The following is a 26,988-nucleotide window of genomic DNA, read 5'->3' on the forward strand; positions in this document are numbered from 1 at the left end:
ATCTAGTTGGTCCTCACTGAATGGGGAGAGAAAAGAGGGCAGAATCTTCTGTCCATCACAACAGGAGAACCACTCTGAGACTGTACAGGAGAGGATGCAGTATATAAATGTAAAAAAAACCCACCCCAAACTAGGGGACAAAACTACAGGATATGTTTGGCCATGAGTGAGTCAGGTGGCGTTCTGTGACCCAACCTTCTTTCTCTCAGTCATATGGCAGTGGCAGGAAACTTACTTCCCCAAGCACTAGATAATGTTTAAGATTGAGGCGGGGTGAGAAGGGTTCCAGCCATCCCCATTGGGCTGTTTTTCCCACCCAAAATGGCTCTGGGGTAGCATCTCCCCTGTTGTGGGGCTCCACATGCACTGAATACTGCACATGCAACCCTGCAGTGTGGAAAAAAGCATTCCAGAGACTCTTTCAGCTTAGAGAAATGGCACTGGGGGGAAGGCTGAAGCCCCTCTTCTCAGGGTGCTAAGATCCTAGTCCTAATTCTGCCCTCCAGCTCTTTGGCAAGTAAGTTCCCTACAGATGCCTCATGGCTGCAGGGAAAGCAAATGGTGTTGGGACAATCCCCACACACCTGTGGTCAGACGTCTACACTGGGAACAGATGTATTATGGAATTTGGCTGTAAGTAAAATAGAGTTGAAAAAGATGGCTGTCAGTCATTATTTTAGTAAGGTCATTATTTTAGTAAAGCTGAAAATAAATTGACATCTTAGACTTCAAGACTGTGGGCAGGGCTCAGCTTTGTAAAGTATACATTGTTTTTTACCTCAACTTGTTCATTTGGTGTTTAGAAATTATGCCAAATTACCCTTATTAAGTTGTATTTTATATGCACTTTTTGCCAAGTTCACCTTTGAAAAGTTTTGAAAATGCACTTTTGCCCTATATAATAAGTTAAATTAAGATTTCTGAGATCGTCACTTTTGAAAAATGAAGAAAAATGTTCATTTCAGATGAGACAGCCTTGGTTAGGCACAAGAAATACAGACTAATTAGTGTCTGAGACATCTCTGTCTAGGGGTATAGATCCCAGAGTAATATAAAATAATTACTCTGAATGGGTTTATACTGGAGTAACTCTGCATAGGATTGCACTGTTAGAATTATGTGCTCTGGTTGTTGCAGAGAGATTTGATGTATGTGTGTTGTATAAAATACAAATGCAAAAGTGTCATTTTTCAAAGAGTGTTCATCAGCTTTCACCAGAAGAAGCATCATATGAAAAAGTAAATTTATTCTTTACGTATATAATGACTATGGGGTCAGTTCCTGCCACAGGGTTGCTGAGTTCTTTCAGCTGGGCTTAGTTGCTCAGCATTCTTATTCCCTACTTATTTTACATTTTGCTGCTTTCTTAGTCTCTCAGATTTCATAAATGAGCCATATAGGTCTTTCTGCTAGTGAATCTCTATACTACCTCTTCATTTTTTAAATAATTTTTTTTTATTTTTATAAATGATAAACATAACACAAACATATATACATAAATGGGGGGGTTACATCTAGAGACTTCATCATTGAATTGTCTGTTTAAATACCTCATACAATATTTAGTTATTTATTTTCTATGTTCCACCTTGTATTTTTGTATGTCTGTGCATATAATTAAAAATAAAGTTTTTATTCCATCTAAGTTAGTTGTATGTCAATATATTTTATTTATTGTAGTCTTCAATCCATTTGTAAAATGTTGTCCATGTATTTTCAAAGCTTGCTTCAGTTTGTCCTCTCAACAATAAAGTTAATTTGTCCATTTCTGCAGTCTCAAGCAATTTATTTATGATTTCTTCTCTAGATGTTACCTCATCTCAGTACTCTTTAACATTTTTGTAATATTTCATGAATCCAAGACCAGTATTTTTTTACTCTGTCACACGTCAACCACATATAAAAGAAAGAACCAACTTTTTTTGACATTTCCAACAATCATTTGATAAGTTAGGGTAAAAATATATATTTCGAGTGATATACCATCTATAAAACATTTTATAAATATTTTCTTTATATGAAGTTGCTTTAGTAATCTTTACATTTTCCCCCATACCTGTGACCATTGGTTCAAATCAATTTTATGACATAAGTTTTGTGCCCATTTAACCATGAAATTTTTGACTACTTCATCTTGTGTCTTATTTTTTAACATTAATACATACAGTTTTTAATCAATTTCTCATCAGTATACATCAATATCTTATCCATATCTGTTATTTTTGTATAAAAACCTGTTAGCCTATCCTTGGCATATTTTGATTCTATTTGTACTCTTTCCCACCAAGTTAGGTTGGATTCTTGTTTTTTAATGTTTTCTATTGGTTTTAGTTTGTCTTTGTTGCCCAACAAGTCTTCATGTTTTATTAAACCATTTTTTTGAAATTAATTTGGATTTGTGAAGGCTTTGAATGGTGAAACCCTTTTTGGTATCTTGGTATAAAACAGTCTTTTAACTTCTTCCCATACCTTCAATAGGGAATTCCTAATAAGGTGTCGCTTAAAGTATTTGTGAGTATCCACTATTCCATACCATATAAATGCGTGCCAACCTAGTAAAAGTTCATAGCCCTCTAACATTAATAGTCTAGTATTTTCTAATGTAATCCATTCTTTTAACCACGTCAATGCTGCTGCTCTGTAATACAAAAGCCAATGTGAAATGTGAATCCAGCTCTTTCATTTGCGTCTTGTAAAGCTTTACGTTTTATTCTTGGTTTCTTGTTGCCATATAAATTGTGTCATCAATGTTTCAAGTTCTTTAAAATATTTTTGATTTTGAAGGATGGAAGTTGTTTGAAATAAGAAGATCAATCTTGATAATGTATTCATTTTTATTGTAGTTATTCTTCCCATCAATGATATTTATAGATTTTTCCTTCTTTCCAAATCCTTCTTAATTTCCATTATGAGTTCTATATAGTTATCTTTCACCAAGGAACTACATCTATTTGTTATATGTATTCCTAAACATTTCACCTTTTTTAAAACTTCCAGGCCTGATAGTTCTTGTAACTGTTGGGTTTGATCTTTAGTAATATTTTTTACTAATATTTTTATTCTGTTAACATTGATTTTTAGTCCAGCAACCTGTCCATACTCCTGCAAAGTTCTTATTAATTGTATAATAGAGTTCAGTGGATTCTCTAAAATAAATACCATCTGCGAAGGCTTGAAGCTTATATTCTTTTATTTCAAGTCCTCTAATTTGTACATCTCTGATCATATCATTCAGTATTTCCAGAGCAAATATAAACAGTAGTGGTGAAAGTGGGCATCCTTGTCTGGTTCCTTTTTGTATCTCAATGTTTTGTGATAAATCTCCATTAACAAGAACCCTTGTTTGTTGTTTGGTATAGATTGCTCTAACCATTGTGTAAAATTCTTTGCCACATTGTGAGTTTACTAGTTGTTCCAACATGAAGTTCCAGCTGACATTGTCAAACGCTTTTTCGGCATCTAGGAAAATTAAGGCGATCTGTTTCTCCGGGTGGACTTCAAAATATTCTATTACATGTAGTATAGTTCATACATTGTTTCTAAGTTGTCTTTTTGGAAGAAAGCCTGCTTGGTCTTGGTGAATTGTTATACCACCTCTTCATATGGGATGTCTCTAGATTCTTACCCAAATATTCCTCTAGTGCTTACTATCCTTTTCTCTGGAAGCTGGTTGCAGTTCTTAAAACTTTCTTTCTGCTTCATATAAAGAAAATATCTACAAAATACTGTCCACCTATGTACTAGTTGTGGTTATCAAAGTAAAAAAGATTATTTTATATTTGTTATTATTAATGTAAATAGTACCTAAAGGTATGCTACTCTACCAATGACAAAGCAAACACCCAATATAGCATACACTTTGAAAAATAAATGCAGTTTTGGAAATGTTTGTAGTAGTCAGTAAAAATGATGTAGAGTGCACTACTCTGTATTCATATAAGTTGCAGAAGTCACAGTACATTATTTACATGGTAAATGTGTATTTTTCAGGGTTTGCTTTTGTTCTTTGAAATGTTTGTATATGAGCTGGTGATCAACAAAGCATTCCTTTAGCATAAAGGGTGTACAAATATATAATATTAAATCTATGTCAAAATTACATATTTATGTAGCTTGTATTTGTTGACAGGGATTTGGAGGTCACCAAACCATCTACTTCAGTGTAATTCTGTTAATGTTACTATTAAAATAAGTGGACTATGAATTGGGAAATCTGTGGCAATTTTTGCTCACTATAATGAACTTTTAATTTTGGAGATGTGGCTGTTAAGCAAGGGGTAATTAAGGGAGGAAATATATCTATATTAGCATAACTCTTAGATAAGGAATAATTACAGTGTGTTGAAGATGTTCTTTTATAGCTTAAGATGTGTGATCTTGTGTAAGACACATACTTAATTAACATTAAATACTCATATTGCAGGTTCATGAGATCTTTGAGTGTCAGGAGTGTGACAAGAAATTTATTTCAGCTAACCAGCTAAAACGCCACATGATAACTCACTCAGGTAAAATTGCTTCCTTCCATCAAATCAAGTTTTACATATTACCTTCAATTGCTTTCTTATAGATATTTCTTTTGCTTGGGGCTAAATAACAAAAAAAACCCTAAAACCCCATGGATTCCCATGAGGCTATTTGGGAGCCAATTCCACAATCTGTTTAAGTTAGTATATTAATGTAAAGATGGCTACTTTATTGAAACGAATCACGGAGGCACTGCAATTGTAAAGTAGTTCTTGTTGCATTGCTTCCATGTTTGTTGCTTGCTGTTGCTACTACGATGGCATTGGCATAGGTCAAAGGCCTCCAATTTAACAAGTTTGTGGACTGCAGCCTAACTCAGTTATTCAAATCCTTTAAAAGTAGTAGGATGTGCATTCCTATCTGCAATATTCCAGGTTAGTTGTTCAGCCTTCTGCTTCCCCACATCTTATTCTGTCTGTTCCTTGGTTTCACTGCCTTTTCCTTCCATTATGATCTGCTGTTTCAAACCAACCAAACTGCTTTTTCAAAACTGTAGTTGCATAGTGTTGTATAGAAGAAACAAAGTAAGTGATGTGAAGTTGCCTGTACAGATGAGGTTTTCCATGGATTGATACTGTGATCTCCAGCCAGAACAGTTATAAAATTGTCAAATTGTCCCTTGGTCTCTAGATATCGGCAAGAAGATTCCCTCTAATGCAGCTCTTGTCCCACCTTAGGCAGTAACTTGAGCAAAGCATCCTAGATCTTACCACATCAACCATTCATCCTCCCTGCATTTCCATGGATTGGGTAGAGAAGTTGCAAGATAGGTGTATTCTAGGCCTGCCGGTTATTACTGTTCATTTAAATCTGGCATTTTCACAGTTTTGACTATAATAATTGAGAAGAGCAAACTTACAACCAATTCAGTCAACATAGGGTTGCCCGTTCTCTCTCCAAATGCATCAAATGGGTTTCCAACTGTGCAAGCAGTGTTATTTTTATCTGCTGTCTCCATTTCAATACACGCTACAAATGCATTTGCTTAAACAATAAGCTGCATCTTAGAAGTCCTTAGCTGGCTTTTGACATTTCAGATAAGAATACCAATGTTACAAAGTAGCGCTAGGCTTCATCCAGCAGCGGTAACATGAAAGCTCATGCATACCAAGTGTGGGTTTTAAGGAAAAAGAATATGTTATGTGTATTGTTAATTAAGTTTTAAAACATTTAAACTGTCATGCCCTCTTTCACATTTGTAGTCTGGCAACAGGCTTTGCCTCTTTGAAGTCATTCTCTTTTGATTTAAGCTAATTAATCAGAGTTTAGTTTTAGCAGTGGTTGTTGCAAAGAACGTGCCAATTTCTCGAGATGCGCCATGTCTCATCTTTTATGAAGCGACTTAACTGTGTAACATAAAGGGCATTCAATGTCTTTTTAATTGGTTTAATCTTGATTGGGTTGACTTCATTGCAGAACTCTCTTCTAAGGAGATGGCTGTCTCTGCCTTTCATCTTCTACCCCTGTATAAACAGTAGATTAAATGTCCCCCCCACTCATTTTCTGCAGAAAAACGCCCCTACACCTGCGAGGTTTGCAATAAGTCCTTCAAACGACTTGATCAAGTGAATGCACACAACATAATACACAGTGAAGATAAACCCTATAAATGCAAGCTTTGCGGAAAGGGATTTGCCCACAGAAATGTTTACAAGAATCACAAGAAGGTAATAAAAAAAACACTCTGCTGTTGTTGTTTACAGCTCTGCCAGCCTTAGATTTGCAGCTGTTGCTCATTTCAGTGGTGGATCAGTACGCTTTGGCATGCTTAGAAACATGAGCTTCAAATCTTGGGGAAAATATATTAGCATTCTGTGGGTATAGCCTAGATACTAAATGGGTTCCTGGCTACTTTTCTTCTCTTTTTCTTTTAAATTATCATAAACTCCAGTTCAATAGATTACACCCTTTTTTGGTTTTGTTCCTCTGGAAATACCTTATTGTGTGTGTGTGTTTTTAACTACGTTTTAAATTTTTTAAACCTGTAATGTTGTGACAATCATTCTTTATCATTATGATTTGTCACAGTCCCATATTTGAATGCATTATGTTTTAGTTTTTTTGAAAATTAGCATTGCCCTGCTGAGGAACTTCTCATTTAGTCCCTCTGAGAAACACCTGGCTGTGTGATTTAAGCTCCAGGTCTGCCCTAATTTTTGGTCACGCCTGTCATTAGTTTTGACCTGGGGTTACGTTTTCAGTGTATAGCTACAAACCTGGCTGCTGCTCCTTCAGAATTATGAGACTGTAAAAAAAAATTATCTGGCTAGTTTCCTGAGCAGTCTTTGGAACTCTCCCCTTGCTCTTTCCTCCCCCCCCTTTAATTCTTTGATGAAACAGATATACCAATGCTTCCATATTTTTCACAGTTTGGCTGATGTTATCTGCCATCTGGGAATTTGGCACCGGATCTTTGCACCATCTTTTTGTTTTCAGCCATAAATCATACGAAAGTAATAATAGTGCTTCTTACGGGAACTCAGTGATAACTGCTCTTTCTAACCCAGAAAGCATACGCCTGCTGAAAGACAGAGTAGCTTGCATATGTACCATGAGTGTAGTTTACATATGTAATGTTCTTTTTTTTTTAGATGCAGTCTTAAAAGTGGTTTCATTTAGATGGGAATTACTGATAGCCACTTCATTCAGTAACTTTTTAATTTAAATACGAAGGAGTGAAAAACCCACAATTTTTTCTGTTGCAATTCCCAAAACACCAGTTTATGTTACTGAATTATTAAACTGAAAACTAAAACCCAATATGGATCTCAACCCCAAAGTGCTTATGGGTTGCTTTGCATTTTAGTTAGGGTTGCCAAGTCCATCTTCCACCCCCAGCGGGGAACTTTGGGGGCGTTCCTGGAGGGGGCGGGGCATCCCCAATGTGATGACGTCACATTGGGGACGTCCGCCGCCCCCCCACCTGCCCGTGCGCCAGATCTCCAGAAACGGCAGTTCCCTGCACTTAAAGGAGCCGGCGTTTCCCTTTTAAATGTAGGAGCTGGCGTTTCCCCTTTAAGAGCAGCCACGTTTCCCTTTTAAGAGCACGATGCTGGTATTTCCCTGCAAGCTTGCGGAGATCAGGCTTGGGAGGAAACACGGGTTCCACACACTTAAAGGGAAAGAAAAGGAAAAGAGATGGGTGGTTGTGGGTGTTGGGGGTGGGGCAAAACGGGGGATCCCTGGCAAACCAGGGGGTTTGGCAACCCTAATTTCAGTTGTAGGAAGTATGGCCTCATCTATATATTTTCATGTCTACGATGCTACAATTAAATGTTGACATCTGCATTTTAGAGATCTCAAGCAGCAGAACTAACTCCTACATGAGGGCCTAACTACACTATTATCAGGCCCTCTCCAGGTCTTGTCAAGCAGATGCACACCCAGTTGAAAGTTAGGTTCTCAGGCATATGGGAGCAGATTTGGACTGGGAAATGATGCATGTGGAGAGGGGGCTCAGTCCCACCCAGGTGCACCATTTTCACAACCTAAAATGACCCTGGGGAGTTGTATTTGCCCATCAGTATATCTGAATATTACATCATGGCTACCAGTACTCTGCTTCATCTTCTATGAATGGTATATATAAAGTGAATATTTATATTTTGCATAATTTATTCTGTATTTGCATATTATGGGGAAAGACAGAGCAAAGCAGGAAACAAATCTGTTTAATCTCGCCTCTTGCTCTTGAGTTTTCAGACTGAAACTACCACATTAAAATGGGTATAAAAATTGGCATCAAATGAGATACGGTGAATCTTGCAGAAGCCAGAGAATTTTAGCATTTCTTTTAAATTCTTGTGGTTTTAAGAGATAAGTTTGAGAAATAGGATATTCGCATGGGCTTAAAACTCAGAAACCAGATTGCAACTAAACAGAAACCCAAATTAATTTGCTTTTTCTAGGTTTATCTAAACCTATTTGTTTTAATCCCAGGTTTTTCAAAAGGGAGCTCAAATGAAATAAAATAAATAAAATTAAATATCTGGTTAACATTCCAGTGTACTAGTACCTCAGCATTAGTGCCTGAGACAGAGCATCCCAGCATATTTATATAATTATTTACTCATTATGTTGCATACAGTTAAATATGCAAATGAACTTTTTCACTGAAAGCCAAAGTACACATTATGGAAACAGCCACATCTGTTGCCACTGATATAAAACTGTGTGTGTGTGAGTTTTAAAGCAAACCATATGTATGTGTGAGGGGAATTGAATCCTACCTCTCCCCTGTCTTATCTTCATTTGCAACAGCAGTTCAAGTACTTTTTCCCTTTCCTGGTTTGCTTCTGGTATTGGTGTCTGACTAAAAGAAAAGCCACTGAAGTGATAGCTTGTGGTAAGATAAGATAAGGAAAGGCAAGTTCAACCATCTGTGAATACATACACCTTTTTGCCAGTAAAGTTAAACTGTCCAGCAAACATGATCACCCCTTTCAGTTTTTCACTGAAGTGGCAGACTTACTTTTTAAAAAATTTTTATTTATATCCCACCCTCCCGAAAGGCTCAGGACTGTACCACTTCAAACTGCTGAAGAAGTTCACATACTTGCTATTCATCCATCTCTTCACATAACAAATTAACATGTAATGGAGAATACTAGGCCAGAGCCCTTTTACCTGACATTTAGTTTACTATGTGGGAGTGGGGGTTGTCTTCTGGAGAATTATTCAGTCATAAGATCCCACACCTGTAGCTGAATTGGTACAGCTTGATCACAGGTTCCTTTACCTCATTGAGAAGTAGGCCTATTGAACTTGCTCCAATTATTTTAATCTTTATTAGCCTCATTTAATGTTGACTTCTTTGTGGCAATCACAGAGAAAGATTTTCTTGCACCCCCTCTCCTATAGCAGACCAAATGCCCCCTGAAATCTTGTTCAGGGAGAGGGGGTCCCTCTCCTCTAAGAACAGAATTGGGGGAGCATTTATGATTACTGAAGGAGGAGGAGAATTGCTCTGTGTGAGCAGAAATTCTTGCACCCACAGAAACCTTAGTCTGGATCCAAACCCTTGTGTTCTGCACGGTCAAGGTAGATCAAGATATCAGGCAATGTGTCTTTCTTTATGTATATTTTATATTAAAATCAGTTACATCATATGACTGTTTCTTGTAAATGTGCTGTCGTGTAAGATCTATCAACTGTCAGTTAAAATAATCTAGAATTTGCCCTAACATTCAATCCAAAACAAAGAATCTTTTGGCTGCAACAGAGTATCATAGCTACCACTCTGGAATTCACTTCCAAAATGTTTGTTAAGGCCAGTTTCCTATGGATACATTTCTGGTGTTATGCTAGAGTGTCAAAATTAAAAAGTAATCACATAAGAAAGTGAAAAGGGCTAAGAACAATATTTCAGTTAGCAGTAAGATTTTGTTCTGTGGAACCTTGGGATTCGTTGGCAGGTTGTGAAATGTTCCTCAGTACCCTTGCTTGCTTCTGGAAGCACTGCAGTCAGGATATGGTTTACGAGGAGGTTCTGTATTGCTAGGCAAGCGTTTCACATTCGAATGATGGTTTCTTTCTTGTGGCCTAGGAATTAACTAGGGAAGGTGGCATGGCATGGGCCAATCTTGTCAGATCTCAGAAGCTAAGCAGCTTCTTAGGAGGGAGACCACCAAGGGAGACTCTGCAGAGGAAAGCAGTGGCAAACCATCTGTGCTCAGGACCGTAGCTAACGTGGGGCCCACGGGGCCCACCCCCACTGTTTTTGTGGGGCCCTTGCCCGATCCTCAGCTCCCCCTCCCTCCCTCCGGCCCCCTCACCCCCTGATCGATCTGAGCCGGCATCTCCCCATTTGAGCTCATCTGTGATGAGATGAGTCTCTTTAGGACCCAGCAGCAACCGGTGGTTAACTGAGTCACACACACATTGGTTGGATTGCAGCAGTTAACTCCTCCTGTTGGATTTTCTGCTCCAGGCTCCTTGGCTCAGGGAAGGAGTGAGGGAGGAGTAATGCCAATAAAGGTCTGTGTGTGTGTGTGTGTGAGGGAGGAAGCTTGATCCCCGCACTCCTTTTTTAAAAAAAACATGGCAGCTTTTCTAGACCTTTTAGTGTCTATTAACATTGGGATTCTGGCTCACCTCAGAGGAAGGCTCTAGTGGGGGCTGTGTGGGTGCATGCCAGGCAGACCCCCCTTGCCCTGGAGCCTTTGATGTAATTAGCAGGTGGACCCCCCAAGGCCCCCTCCCAAAAAATTCCCTAGCTACGGGGCTGCTTGTGCTTCTCGCTTGCTTTGAAAGCCCCTTGCTGGGGTCAGCTGCGACTTGCTGGCATTTTACACACACAAAGCAGGATTAACTGTCACGGCAGGGCCAGGGAGCGTGGGGCAAACAAGCAAAGTCCAAAGCCAGTCCGAGTTTCAGCCGAGTAGGTCAAGCAGCACAGTTCAAACAAGTCCAAATCAGTTCACAAAGCCAGCGTCAAACATACCATAAGTCAAGGTCCATAAATCAAACAAAGCCAGAGAAGCGCAGAGCCGAAGTCAAGGTCAAACAATGCCGAGTGTCAAGGAGCTGAAGTTCAAAAGCCGAGTAGCAAACCGACAAGGTTTCAAGGGGTCCGGAGCAGGAACCTGTCAATTGAAGTTGCCAGCACAAATCTCTGCCAGCAGCAGGTTTGTTGATATAGCGTGCTGGCTCATTAACTTGTTATCTCTTGCTGAGCAAGGTCATGCTGTTGCTAATACTCAGGGCTGAACGAGCATCTGCCACACATGCGTGCAGCTTTCCTTCTCTCGTTCAGCTCCTGTCTTCGCTGACTCCTGAGCCGGTTCACAGGTGGCGGAGAGTCGGGGGTGTGTGTGTGAATTGTGTGAGGTAAGCAGAGCCTGATCCGGCGCAGGTGTCTCTTGGGAGGCTCTATCCTCCTCAAGAGTTAGAGAGTCTTCTGCTAAAGGAGCCAGTTCCTGGCTGTAAGGCTCTGCTTCATCAGGGGCTTGTGGTGCCAACTCCATGTGCTCCTGGCTGTCAGGTGCTTCATCAGGGGCAGGCATGACATTAACTATGGGAAATCTCTTGACAGAGGAGGGGCTCAGGTATAAAAAGAATTCATTCCAGAGTCCATGGATTTGGTGGGGTTCAAGAATTGGGAGTCCTCTGTAGCTGCTATGCTGAAGTTTACCCTAGAGGGTGCCCTGATTGGCAGGAGTCTGATTGGCAGGACTCTTCCCCCTTCTCTGAGGGCCTTCCACTTGACTTGTATTCAAGAACTTGGTAGGTCCTGAACTTTCCTCTGCAGACAGTAGGTTTTCTTGAAGCTAAAATGTTTGAAAACCACAGTTTATGGTATAGGATGCAAATCTGATTTGTGTGGTTATAAAAACAGGTGTACTTTGCATCCAGACAGATCATACCTTGGAGGGGCTGCAGCTACAGAAGGTTCCAGATTCAATCCCTGGCATCACCAGGTGGAAGGATTAGGTAGTGGATAATGTAAAAGACTTCTGCTTAATACCTTGGAGGGCTTCTGGCAGTCTGAATAGATCACACTGATTTTGATGGACCAAGGGTCTGATTCACTAGAAGGCAGCTCTGTGTGTTCATATATTCACAGTTGATTCACAAAGATTTCCAGAAGTTTAGTTGGGCTTTTGTAAGAGATCCTGAATGACTTTACATCTGCTGATAGCATCTTCATGCTAGACAAAAAGAGTGAAGTTCTAGAAATATTAATCCAGAATGATCTTTTATGTGTGCTCAAGTGGTGGCATTATCCAGAGAAATCTTTATGAACAGGCTAGGATGGATTAAGTTCCTGTTGGAAGTACCATTTGTAGTTATTGAGTAATTTGTAAGTTGTTTTCTGAACTTCTTTTACTATAATTTTCTGCATATGATGAAAATACATGAAAAAGAGTTAGCAACAGAACTGGGTATGCACAATATAGATAAAACCAAAATACAAAGGCTATTCTGGTCACATATAGGGAGTAACCCTCCCGTATCATCACCAATTCTCTGAACAATTACATATATGGAGTTGTTTTCTGAACTTCTTTTACTATAATTTTGTTGCATGTAAGGAAAATATGTGAAAAAGAGTAGCAACAGAACTGTGTATGCACAATCATGTTTTGTTTTGTTTTTTCCCTGGGGGAACGTGCTGGAACGGAATCCCTATGCCAAGGCCAGTGGTTGCCCACGATGAATGTTGCTGTCATGTTCATCCTGGGCTATCACTGGTCAGATATATGGATATTGAACAAGCTTGCACATCTTTTCATAAGTGTATGTAAGAAGAAGCTTTAAACATTATACCTGATACTTTTGGCAGCAACCATGTAAAGCCTATAGAATTTAAATTTTTGCTGAGAATCCTTGTTGGGCAACAACTATGATGCTGGTCCTCAAAACTAGTGGTTGAGAATAAGAAAAGCCAACAAAGGGCTGTTAAATGGCAAAGTAAAGAAACCATACTACAGTTATATTGAAAGAAACTAGGGGCTTGTTTACTTGATCAAGGAAGCCAGATATTGCTTGTTAGAGGGTTGATAAAAGGTGACTTTAGATAGTACCCAGTGCTTTACGTGATGAGTTGGTACAAGACCACATCTGACATCCCTGTTCATCCAGTGTGAGTGTCCAATTTCCACTGCCACTGACTATCCATGTGCTGGTATACTCTTTGAATGGGGCTCAGTCCAGTGTACACAGTTTGTGGTCAACCTCCCAAAGAGATAAGGAGATTAACTATAAAAACTGAGCCTTTGTGCATTGCATTTTGCCTCATTTAAACATTATAGCTAATTTCACACATGTTGGATAATGCATTTTCAGTGCCCTTTAGGATTGCTGAAGCACATTGAAAGTGCATTACCCAACATGTGTGAAATTAGGCTATGTCATCACATGGTTAGAATTAGGCATCATCAGCAGGGGAGGTGCACTGAATGGATGGAGAAGTTACTTTCTCATGTCCACTCTCTTTACCACACATGGATCTGATTATTGTCCAAATTAGCCAGTAGTTGAATTAGCATCTCTTGTTTATGCATACAGGAATCCCAAGTGATATACTATGGGGTTTTTAAAAATCGGGTTATTCTTGCACTGAATTCTGAATAAGATTCATGATACTTGATTAAGAGGGATCACATTATTTCAAAGGTTCCTTAACATGGTGTGAGATGGCAAGTCAAAAAAGCATCCCCTGATTATCTTGGAGCATTTTCTGTGTTTGCATTGGCTTCTGTACAACCCCTGATAATTTTACATAACCAGAACTTTAGTCAAAATTAAAAGTTGTAAAACTGGAAAAAGTGATCACCTAAGCAAGCCCCAAAGTATGCTTTTAAAAGGTAGAACTTCAAGGAGAAGTAGGTAGATTTTGCACTCATGCATGGTGCCATATTAACAGCCCTGGAGACTGAAGCCTTCTATTTATCCACAGAACAGGTACAACACAGTCAGCAGCAGTGCAAGCTTCCCCACAGCAAAGTCTCATCCAAATGTCTCAGCCCTGTTCTGGAGGATCCACCTGTTGAGGTGAGAAGGTAGTTCAGTCTCTTTATGTCCAGACATTATTTGGCTTTTCCGCAGTGGCCGCTGTTCAAGATCATACCAGTAGATACAGCAACAATATAAAGATTGGTTAGAAGCATTCATATTTTCTTTCAGTTCACTACTCTAAAAAGTATGATGTTTTGCTTCACATAACTGAGGCAAAAGGTGAAGAATGGCATAATGATCTTCTTGTTTGGAGAGCCAGTTTGGTGTAGTGGTTAAGTGCGTGGACTCTAATCTGGGAGAACCGGGTTTGATTCCCCACTCCTCCACTTGCACCTGCTGATGTGACCTTGGGTCAGTCACAAGCTCTGGCACAGCTGTCCTTGAAAAAGGGCAGTTTGTGTCAGAGTTCTCTCAGCCCCACCCACCTCACAGGGTGTCTGTTGTGGGGAGGAGAAGGGAAAGGAGTTTGTAAGCCGCTCTGAGACACCTTTGGGTAGTGAAGGGCGGGGTATAAATCCAATCTCTTCTCTCTTCTCTTCTCTCTTGTATGGGGAGATGCAGCACCATTTCCTCTGTATCTTGGTACTGTCACACAATGTGATGAACCATTTTGTGCTGTTTTTGTGGGAAATGGTGTGGGGAATAATTCCATGTGTAATGCCCCCATATGTAACTAACCCACTGTAATGGGGGAATAAGTGTATCTACAGCATTTCCCCTGAGTAGATGAGACCTCAAAGAAGAAATCTACTACATTCTGCCTCAGCCCATGAGCAAATCGATGTCTTATGACTATTTGTCAGTCATACAAATCATTATATAATAGCAAGCTGTTATCGGTCACAGTTCTATGACCTGTCAGGGGGCTACCTTTGAAGGTAGCAGTGATGCACATATGTTCATTGGGGCTGTTTTCTAGCTTTGGAACCACTCTCTTCTCAAGGTCTGCCCAAATCCAGAAGGAATGATAGATTTTCTTTCATTAAAATGCTTGAGATAAGAATGTGAATAGTTTAGCTACACATTTACCTATCCACATACAAATGTACAGAAATGTAAAATAATGCTGCTACCCTCCCTCCAAATAACAGCAGCAAACAAAACGCATTATATTACATGAAGATTAAATCAGTTAAATTAACTAGCAAAACTGCCTTTGATTTACAGGGAGGTGGATTATGCCAGTTTAAAGGAAAAACATATGCAAAGCAGAAACTGCTAGGCTGTTCAGTTTTTTCTTTAAAAAATCATGGTCTTCTAGCCTGTGGATCTCTTTGTTTCATATTTCACTATGATTAATTATCTGCAGAGGGTACTTTTAGTTGGCAAAAATGCAAGTAGAAGCCAGATGAGAAAGAAATGCCTGTATTGTAGTGTGATGATGGAAGTGAGAGCAAGTCTTGCACCAAATCCCTGGGCAAGTTTTAAAAAGGAGTTTGAGGGATAACAGAGAGAGAGAAAGAAAAACTTTGGTGTAAGCTCAGATCTAACAGACTCACTTCTAGATCACATGCAGTGCTTCTAAATTTAAAAGGCTTGGGGGGGATTTAAGCAGACTGATCATTTGTTTTGTGTATTCATTTGTAGTTTTAGGATAATATACTGCTTGGAAATATACATTTGGCTAGTATCTGTTGTAACTCTGAAATATGATTTAACAAATTCCATCATTGTTCCTGTTACCATAAGTCTAGAGACACATAAGAATCTAGATACACAGGATGGTTCCACATGGATTTTTTTGTCTCCCCCCCCCCCCCTCCCCCCCCCCCCCCGTGTCCCTGGCAGTGGTTTTTCTTTTAGTTTCAGCATGGCATCATTGTGTTTCTACTGAAATTCTGCACCTCCCCACAAAATCTGGCACCACATCCAGTATTGTTCTCCTTTCTGCCTGTTGTTCTGCCCCCTCCACCTCCAGCAGGCCTTTTGTGTTAATTAACATACCTACTACCAATGATAAAAAATATGACAAAAGACCTGCTAGTGACTAGAGAGGGGAATGATGGGTGGGAAAAGAATGCATGGATAAAATCTCAAACAGTGGCATCATTGAGAAGCAAGGAATTATCCCTGTCCGGAAGCACCTGAAGTTATGGACACTAGAAGGTCTTTGCTTGTTCATTTGTTTTAAAGCACAAACTTTAATTTTTCTGATCAACAGAAATGTTTAAGAGCCCACTTTGCTCAGTGTGTTCATAAGTCTAGGAAGATAATGTACCTTGGATCCTATAAACAATGTTCATCATGTGTGCTTCCTCGTCTACTAAAGCTTCCATTTGCACAAGGGCCTATTGAAAGCCATTGCTTTTGTGCATTTAAGCAGTGGGTGTGTTTTTTCAGGATCACTGTTAAACATTTTTTTTCATGATTTGAAACTTACTTGAACCGTGGAGTACTCAAATTGGCAAGCAAGACTCCAGTCAGGCACCAATAACTCTGTTAGCTCTGGCCTCAGGGTCAAAATAAAATTACAAGCTTGATTTGGGAAACAACAGGGCATGGGTCCTTACTAGATTTTAAAGCTTTAGAATATGGTGGTTGAGCCATGGCTGCAAAGTAGGATGTGATTACCTGAGGAAATACTTTTTTGTGTGTGGGTGGAACATCAGATTTTGAACATCTTTATGCTTTGGTTATTGGTGAAAGATCAAACAAAATCTAGATTGAAGATTTTGTTTCTAAGGCCATATTTCTAGGCATATCTGCCTAACAACACCCTAGCTAAACTGCTGGCTGGCTTGACAGTGGAGCACAGGGAATTAAGACTTTGTTGCTTCTCTGGTAAAATGAGACACTAGTGTTTCTCATCTCACCCAGTAAAGATAGCTGCAATTATTGTACTACTTCTAATTGATAGGTTGGATCCAACTAGCTTTTCCACTGGTGAAAAAGGGAAGAATAGTCCCTTATACCCACCAAAAAGGTTCTGATGCAGATCATGAGATATGCATGGGGGGGGGGGTGAAGAAGGGCCATAGGAAGGAGGAGAATTGGCCAAGATGGAACAAATATAGCTGTGTGTATACAATCTGATATCTCATAGACTTTCCTCTTAAAATACAATGTCTTTCATCTATAGACTCATTCTGAAGAGAGACCATTTCAGTGTGAGGAATGCAAAGCGTTGTTCCGAACTCCATTCTCTTTGCAAAGACATCTTCTAATACATAACAGTAAGTCCTATGATATTATGGGCACAATACTAAAGAATACTCTCTATCATGCATAGACATTCACCTCATTTGAATTTAATTATCACTAATATTTTCTTGGATTGGGATTTTTTAAATAACTTTTATTTTTATTTTCTATTTTTTAATAAAACAGTACATATACAAATATAACACCAGTACTGTAGCCATAATTATAACTACTACAACTTTTACAAAAATAAAAAATAGAATATTGAAAAAAGGTTAATAAAAGGCTAAACAAGTGTATTTCTTTGGAATCACTTATGTGATTTACCATATAGACAAAAAGGGAACATTTTTTCTAAAAAGTAAGACTTAAATAAATAAGAGGTTTTCAACAAGTGTGATCTGGTCAGAAATATTTTCCATAGCCAGATAGTCCCATATTTTTGATGCCACTGCCTTAGCGAGGGAATAATATTGTTTTCCAATATTGTGCCAATAAAGACTTAGCAGCCACCAACAAAATTGAAATTAATTCTTTACCTAACTGAGGAATAGAAGAGTGGTCCCAGAGATTTATTAAGATGAGTTCAGGTTGAAAGGGGACTTCATAGCCAGTAATATTTTTTGTGTTGTCTAAAATCATTTTCCAAAAAGTTTGAATCCTTGGACAGGTTTATCCAAATCTTTAAATCATGAACAGCTCATACAGCTTTTGTGGAATTTGCATTTTTAAATGTAATGGTCAAACAGGCCCAGAGAAATTAATCATCATAACAAACTTTGATTTGGGTTTTCTCTAACCAGATATATCTTTTTATTACTGAGGCATGCAAAACACTCATGCATAGGGACACTTATGTAGGGCAGGAAAATGCCTCCAAAGTACCAATTGGCATGCCATTGGATCATGCTTCCTTGAAAAGTTTTCCACAAACGTTAAACTGGTGATATCCTGAATAAGATGATATTATCTCAAAGCAATAGTAACACCATGTGTGTCATACATATGCCTGTCTTGCAAGCCTAAAATATCACTTCTGAAAAGTTCAGTGAGGGTTTTTTAGACAGATGTATTCAAAATTTGACGTTCTTATGTTGGACCCCACATCCTCTAGGTGAAACAAGGTGTTGATGATCTTGTGGTAGTTTTCTGTATATCCACTGGTACTATAGTAGAGATTAAGCTAATTATAATATTAATATATCTTTCTTCCTTTTTCTATTACTTAGGTGAAAGGACATTTAAGTGTGATCATTGTGATGCTACCTTTAAGAGGAAGGACACATTAAATGTTCACATACAGGTTGTTCATGATGGTCATAAGAAATATAAATGTGACTTATGTGACAAAGCTTTTGTGACACCCTCTGTGCTGAAGAGTCATAAAAAAGTAAGTACAATCTGTCATTTTTAACTATGTGGTCACAGTAGTCATTGAAGTTCACTGGGTGAACTTAAATCTCTGGGTCAAGGTGAGCAGCCGTGTTGCTCTGAAGCAATAGAACAAAGTCTGAGTCCAGTGGCACCTTTAAGACCAACAAAGTTTAATTCAAGGTGTGAGCTTTCGTGTGCGTGCACACTTCGTCAGACCATCTTTGGGACCACTCTTCTATTCCTCAGTTAGGTAAAGAATTAATTTCAATTTTGTTGGTGGCTGCTAAGTCTTTATTGGCACAATATTGGAAAACAATATTATTCCCTCGCTAAGGCAGTGGCATCAAAAATATGGGACTATCTGGCTATGGAAAAAATATGGGACTATCTGGCTATATGGTATGTTTCTTTGTTATGTCTTGTGGGTATGTTTCTGGGGATGCCAGCCTGGTCACAGCCACTGTGGCCCCGCTCCTGGGGTATTCGCTGGTTCTTGGGCTGTGAGGATTCCTTTAGCGAATGTACCAGAAGCACTGCTGTTGTGCCAGCAGCCAGCTGCCTCCACCTTGACAGTCTTCGGAATTGTGTTGCCCAGCATTTTCCCAACAAAACAAGAATTAGAAGTTCCAATTAAGGTGAAATCTGGAGTTCTCCCGGTAAAAATTGTCCATGGTTTTCATAGTTTAGTAATTTCATCCAAGTTTGAAATTTCTTATGGTATCTTCCTATTGTCCTCAGAGTTCCCAAATGCTGGTATACAATATATGTAAAACTCGGCTGAGTCTAACTTTTATCAGAAGACTACTGAATGGTGCAGCAGGTGCAACATCAGGCTTACTTACTATACACTTATTTTTAAAGTGCTGATCTTCATCCTATCCTAGTTTGTTCCAAAACACTTAAATATCATTTTAGGCAGCTGCATGTTATTTTAATGTCCCTGGCTTGTTTTTATGATTTGTTTTTGTTGCATGTTTGTTGCTGTTGTTGTTATTTTATTGTTTGTTTTTTAACCTCGAATCACCTTGAACAGATCTTTGGAGAGACAGGTTATACATTTTCTAAATAAGTAAATACCAAACAGTCTGGATTAAGAGCAACCAATTTAACGGTAATTATTTGCTTGAATCAGTACCCCAGAAGGGTTTGTGAAAGCTGTAATAAGAACCATAATTCTACATTTCTGGTCATTGTATTTGCTAGCAATTTGATCAGAAACAGGACCAGTCACTCAATGTGTACAGGTTATTGTGCAAAATGTTGAACTGTTTCAATTTTAAAGCTACTGTAAGTTGCATGCCCTCCAGTGACCAAGACCACAGTCTGGAGATTGAAGTATTGACCGATTTGTGTTTGCCTTAACTTTTATTCCATTAAGGCTGTATGCAGTTGCATTTGATAAGACGAACTAAACCAACATTCTTTCTTCCTCTCTCTGTAAATCTGGGCCTTCAATAAGGAGAGCAAATACAAACATTGTTTATCCGTTAGTGTGCAGGAATCATTGGCATTGGGACCGAAATAGATTTCCAGAAGGTCATCTCCTTTGTCACCTTGCGTGACTGAGATTAAAATTTACAGTTTTCATTCAGTTTGTTCATAGCTACTGTGTTTGAAAGGAAAATAGCCATTCTGTAATACGATAGGAGCTGGAAGACATAAAACAAATGTTTTGTTCAGATTATATTTCAACTAAGGATTGGAAGAAATATGTGGATTTCAAACTTTGATGCACAAAGGCTTTGTGCTGCCACACTTCCTTCTACTACCCCTTACTATGCAAAGATGAACAGGTGTGTTGCTATGAATATGTGATACGGCTAAACCTGTACATTTAGATCTGCCAGAAACTGTCTGGCACTACTGTTCTGGCAGTCCACCTGCATCTACAGCTACTTTGTAACACCTGCTAGTAAGAATGTGAGTCCCTCTCCTGTTGGACACTACTCAGTGGCCTCTTAGTTGTTACTACTCCAACTCGTAGACCACTGCTTCCAAAAGTTAAAGACATCGCATTTAACCTAGGCAAAGTTTATTGTGAAATCCTATGCAAAGTTGATGGTGAAAGTCTATGTACCTTTAAGACCTGACTTTTCAGTGTAAATAGAAGACTTAAGGCCTAACTAGATATTTCATCCTTGAGTCTACCACAAGGATGTGGCAGCATTTAGAGCTTGTTTCTTAACTTTTGAAAATACAGCAGGGGCCTGATCCTGCTGGGGACTGCAGCATGGGGGACAAGGCTCTCTCCCCCACATGCCATTTTCAAGAGCTCTTGAAAGTGGAGCAGAAAGAAACAGAAGTTTTTCATCTGCCTGCTCCATAATGCCCAGCAGGAGTAAGCCCCAGTAGCCTTTTCAGAAATAAGCTCTAAAATGGCACTGTGCCCCCATAGTGGACTCAGGGAATGTGGCATCATCTAATTTGGCTTTTAGATATCAGTGTTAAGTGGGTCTATGCAGAAACCTACTCAGGTCTATTAAATGGGGCTTACAGTTCATTGGGGGAAAGTGTTTTTGGATTGCATTGTTTAATGTGCTTAACTTTTGGATGAATTTTTCCTCATTATATTCAACATTGGACCAATCCAGTACTCTATCTAGTATCAACTAATAGTAGAAAAGAGCAAGAGTCCAGTAGCATCTTAAAGACTAACAAAATAAGTGGCAGGGTATGAGCTTTCTTGAGTCACTCACGAAAGCTCATACCCTGCCACATTTTTTTTAGTTTTAAGGTGCTACTGGACTCTTGCTCTTTTCTACTACTACAGACAGACTAACATGGCTATCCATCTTGTAGTATCAACTAAAGCACAAACAAATCTTTTAGATAATAAAGTTGGTGGATTGCACTGAATATGAATTACAGTCCAAGTGAACTGAGAAATGTAGTTTCTTATGACTAGACAGTTTGAAACAAACAAAAGTGAAATCTTGTATGCAAACAGGGCTCCTCACCCATCTATATTTCTATTGGTAAATTTTTCAGCAGGTCAAACTCACTTAACAGTTTTATTTAACAGTAAACAATAACTATCAATAGAACTGAGCACAAAAAGAACTGAACTGAACATGGCTTTCAACCTTGTGGTCATTTTATGACCATGTGGTATTGAAATGTTTTTCTAAATAAATGCATAAATCTGGCTCTTGAATTTAACATGAAGAAATCAACAACAAGAAGAAGATATTGGATTTATACCCCATTCTTCACTCAGAGTCTCAGAGTGGCTTACAAACTCCTTTCCATTCCCCTCCCCACAACAGATACCCTGTGAGGTAGGTGGGGCTGAGAGAGCTCTTTCCAGAACTGTCCTTGAGAGAACAGCTCTGACAGAACTATGGCTTGCCCAAGGTCATCCAGCAGCTGCAAGTGGAGGAGTGGGAAATCAAACCCGGTTCTCCCAGATTAGAGTCTGTGCACTTAACCACTACACCAAACTATTTTGACAAATGCTATTAAGGAATCATGCAAATATGGAAGTAATGAGGACATGCTTGTTACTTCCATACTTGTTACTACTGCCATAAGCCTTTTCAAGGGCCAGAACAATTAATTGAATTTTATAAGCCAAACCATTCAAAGAAATAAAAAGGCTCATTTGCCGAGTCTCTAGGCTTAATAACCTGTACTTTGGAATGAATAGCTAATTTGTTTAGGACTTTTGTAGTACTAAACTATTGCTAAACTCTTACATTTGAGTTCAACATTATGATATTTGTAGACTCTTAGAAGAAGAAACATAAAAAATATAGCCATATTAAATTTTGTTTTCTTTTGCAATCATGCTCATGCTTCGTATCTCTTCTCTGTAGACTCACACAGGTGAAAAGGAAAAAATTTGTCCATATTGTGGACAGAAGTTTGCAAGCAATGGAACATTGAGAGTACATATTCGAAGCCATACAGGTACAGCATTAGTTTGTAATAAATGAACACATGTTCTTAGACATTTAAGTATCTCCATGTCACAGTGCTGGTTTTTCTTTTGCATTATCAACTGGCTTTGCTCTAGTGAGCTTTTTGCCCCTACCAGAAATCATACGAGTACTATGATGGAAACAAAATGGTTTACCCATAGGCAGGGCTTGATTTATCCACAACCTAATGAACTGCAGTTTAGGGCCTCAGATTATGAGGATCCGCTGAATACAGAATCACTAAATTACTGCTTTTTTGGAATGCTGTGGCACTTCTTAAACTTGGCATAGTTTAGGAAGGCCTTAGCAAACTTAATCCCAAGGGGGTAGCTTTGAAGGACAATTTACATTGGAATGCAGTGGTACAGGGGTATCCCTACTCCATCCCTACCTCCATGATTGCTTTTTTGAAAAATAAATGCTGGCAAAACTGATCATGGATCTCAGTTTGGCCAAGACAAGAAATTTCTTCTTGATTTTAAATGTGGTATTCAGACATTGATCACTAGAATAAAGACAATTTATAAAGCCATCTAACAGAAAAATGCTGGGTATTTTTTTAAAGTATTTGTCTTATTTAAAAGTATTATTTCTCAAATAGTAGCAGCATCTGGTTCTTCAAGCCATGTTGCCAGTGAACTTAAGAACATAAAAGAAACCATCAGGCCAGTGACTCATCCAGTCCAACACTCTGTGTCACACTGTGGCCAAAACCCAGGTGCTATCAGGAGGTCCACTGGTGGGGCCAGAACTCCAGAAGCCCTCCCACTGTTGCCCCAAGCACCAATAATAAATAACATTACTGCCCCAGACGTAGTGTTCCATCTATACCTTGTGGCTAATAGCCACTGATGGACCTCTGCACCAGTGTGCTTGTCATTGACTGTAACAGTAAATCTGACTGACTGACCTCTGCTCCATATGTTTATCCAGTCCCCTCTTGAAACTGTCTATGCTTGTAGCGGCTACCTCTTCCTGCAGCAGTGAATTCCACATGTTAATTACTCTTTGAGTACTTCCTTTTATCTGTTCTTTTTATCTGTTCTGTTATCTTGCTAATTTCATTGAGTGCCCATGAGTTCTTGTATTGTGAGAAAGGGAGAAAAGTACGTCTTTCTCTACCTTCTCGATCATGTGACCCTTCAATCATCATTTCTCCAACCTAAAGAGCCCTAACCTCTTTAACTTTTCTTAATAGGGAAGGTGTTCCATTGCCTTAATCATTTTAGTTGCCCTTTTCTGCACTTTTTCCAATGCTATAATATCCTTTTTGAGGTGTGGTGGCCAGAACTGTACACAGTATTCCGAATGAGGCTGCACCATAGATTTATACAAGGGCATTATGACACTGGCTGATTTGTTTCCAGTCCTCTTCCTAATTATCCCCAGTATAGCATTTGCCGTTTTATTGCAGTCTCACACTGAATCGACAACTTCTGTGAGTTATCTACCACAACTCCAAGGTCTCTCTCCTGGTCAGTTACCACCAGTTCAGACCCCATCAACATATATTTATTGTTAGGCTTTATGGATCCAATGTGCAGTACTTTGAACTTGCCCATGTTAAACCTAATTTGCCATGTTGATGCCGGTAACCAGAAAAAAAGCCCACAGGAAAAACCCCACAGTCATAAATCTCACAGGAAAAAAGCCCACGTGTATTAATTTAATTTAATTTAATTTTAGTTTAAAGAATTTGTTTGGGGAAATTTAAGTTCAAAAGCTGTGTTTACTACATAGTCTATACATAATTTATGACCATGGGTTTTTTCCCTGTGGGCTTTTTTCATAAAACCGTTGATGCCCACTTGCCCAGCTTCGACAGATCCCTCTGGAACTCCTCACAATCCTCCCAGATTCTTTGTGTCATCCACAATTTAATGTCATCCACAAACTTAGCTCCTTCACTGCTTATTCCCAACTCCAAATCATTAATGAACAAGATAAAAAGCACCAGACCTAGTACCAAGCCCTGTGGTATCCCACTGCTTACCACCTTCCACTGTGAAAACTGCTCATTTATACTTATACTCACTCTCTGTTTCCTGTTAATTAACCAGTTTTTAATATACAAGAGGACTTGTCCTCTTATCCCATGACTGTTGAGTATTTGATGAGGAACTTTATCAAAAGCTTTCTGGAAGTCTAGATAAACAACATCTACTGGGTCATCCCTCAGAGAACTCTAAAGGGTTAGAATCCGTGTTGATTCTGCCTCAATAGTTTTTGTTCATCAGTGTGCCTACTAATCATAGAATCTGTGTTGATTCTGCCTCAATAGCTTTTGTTCATCAGTGTGCCTACTAATTCTGTTTTTAATAACGGATTCCAGCAACTTACCCGGTACCAGTGTTAGACTGACCAGCCTGTAATTTCTCGGATCTCCTATGGAACCTTTGTTAAAGATGGGGGTTACATGAGCCACCTTCCAGTCTTCAGTATGGAGGCAGATTTTAGTGATAGACTGCATATTTTTGTCAGGAGAACCACATGTTCACATTTGAGTTCTTTCAAAATTCTTGGATGTATGCCATCTGAGCCTGGTGATTTGTCAGTTTTTAATTTGTCCATCAGTTGTAGGACCTCTTCTCTCATCACCTCAGTATGACTCAAGTCTTTTGACATCCCTCCCAAAATTGGTGGATATGGAGTGGGCAATCACTTCCCATTTTCCACAGCAAAGACAGGCAAAATATGCATCCAGCTTCTCTGCCATTTCCCTATCACCTTTAAGTAATCCCCCTTTTACCCCTTGGCTAACTGGCTGGTTTTCTGCTTCTAAGAGTATGACTTTTACAGAGGTATGGTTAGGCCAAGTAGAAGGACCATGTATCCTAGTGGTTTGTGTTACTATTGAGGTAAGATGAGTGCAAATAGGAAAAGACTGTGGCACAATCTATTTTTATTCTACGGGTTCTTTTTCACATATAAAGGAAAAATATAATTTGTTGGGGAAAACTATAATACTTTTCATTTATTTGAGGGTCAAGATTGGGTTTGGAGCCCTGTTGGAGAATACAGTCTTGATTCATGTGTTTTCATATTCCAGTTTGAACTCAACTCTTTCTTCGCCAGTCCCCCACAGTCAGTACGACCATGTCCTCACTGTACTAGTTAGCTGTGTCTCTTTCACCGAATATTAAGTACTTTGATTTATGTTCATATCTGACTGTATAGAGTAGACAAAGATTTCCACAACAAAGTAGATGCCCTGGAGCATCATGTTCACCACACACAACATATTCAAATAATTGGCAAGCTGCAGAGAGTTTTAGTGATGTTTGGTTTCCAGCTTAAAAGAGTGAGGATTGGCGTTTGACATGCAAAGTGCTTGTTAACAAATAGTCTTTCTATGACATTCTGTTTAGTTTTGCATAAACAAATTTGGCTTGCAGGAAGATGACAGAACATGTGCACTTAATCACTTGGCTTCCTAATATGTTTGATAAGTTTTAATCACTTCCATCTCTCATGGCCACCTGTTAAGATTAAAGCTGTTTACTTGTTTGGTCCTGTTTGTAATTCTGACTGTAACTAGGGATGAATACTGATTGTCCCAATGAAAGTTTAGATTGTATAGCTGAAATTGAATCCCCTTTTTAAGAAGGACTAAAATGGTAGTTATTGGTTGGAGAATAAAGTACTTATGGAAAGCTGTGGGTAACAAGGATGCTAGTAAATAATGATGGGATAAAAGTTTTATAAGGAGCTGATTGAGGATGATATGTGGGACCAGCCACATTGTATATGTTAAGTGTTATTGTATATTGTATATGTTAAATTTTATTGTATATTTAAGTACTTTGAAAGGAGCAATATAAAGTACTGTAATTACCGTACCATAACTGATTGTGGAATGTTCATCTAGAACAGTAGGAATTTATGGTCTGTACCGTACTATCATATGAAGGGCCAAACTAATTAGAGAGTAAGAAGAGAGGGGGAAGACCAATAAGTCTCTGTTTTCAACAATGTTGAAAACTTATTGGCTTTCCCCCCTCTCTACTTACTCCCTAATTAGCTGCTGTTGCTTCTGCCTCCTGCATATTATTGCATCCTTAGCCTCTGTCTCCAGATGAGGAAAGAACTTGGCTGAACCGAGTTTTCTTTGCATCCCCTAGCCTCAGGTAATCAAAGGACTAAGTGGACTGTTCTGTTCCTCTGATAACTTCATTATGAAAGTGCTTCTTGGACCCTATGGCCATATGTCTATCTTCAGACTATGAGAGATGGAGGTGGTGCTGCTGAATGTCTTTATATGCCCTCTTCATTGTAGCAACTCCATGTTTCTCATGACATCTGATTTGGTCCTAAACAAATGTCAAGACTGACTCAGAATTAAGTTTCACAGATTAAACTGCAATGACATCTGAGTGGACAGAGACCTATGATTAGCCCTGAGTCTTGACTTGCACTGCAGCTAATAACATGTGGGAAATGAAGCTGCAGCTTTGCCTTGCCCACTACCAAGTCCTTCTCCCTGTAGCCTTTGCCCACTCTCCAGCCTGAGCTGAGCCTGTTTTTCATGTGAGCTGCGACAGATTTCTTTTTGTAAAATTGTATGCCT

General features: G+C 39.0%; 1 protein-coding gene across 2 annotated transcripts in view; it reads left to right on the top strand.

Moving 5' to 3' along the window:
* PRDM5 (PR domain containing 5) overlaps positions 1-26,988 on the top strand; it is a 126,932-nt gene that overhangs the window by 47,771 nt on the left and 52,173 nt on the right. For both annotated transcript variants that reach the window (XM_015417098.1, XM_015417099.1), the window contains 5 exons: positions 4,424-4,508; positions 6,037-6,194; positions 17,066-17,159; positions 18,357-18,517; positions 22,317-22,410. In XM_015417098.1, coding sequence (XP_015272584.1) covers positions 4,424-4,508; positions 6,037-6,194; positions 17,066-17,159; positions 18,357-18,517; positions 22,317-22,410 — 592 coding nt within the window. The remainder of the gene's footprint in view (positions 1-4,423; positions 4,509-6,036; positions 6,195-17,065; positions 17,160-18,356; positions 18,518-22,316; positions 22,411-26,988) is intronic.

The sequence above is a fragment of the Gekko japonicus genome, unplaced genomic scaffold, assembly GCF_001447785.1.
Source record: "Gekko japonicus isolate JY-2015 unplaced genomic scaffold, Gekko_japonicus_V1.1 scaffold814, whole genome shotgun sequence".
NCBI classification, from domain to species: domain Eukaryota; kingdom Metazoa; phylum Chordata; class Lepidosauria; order Squamata; family Gekkonidae; genus Gekko; species Gekko japonicus.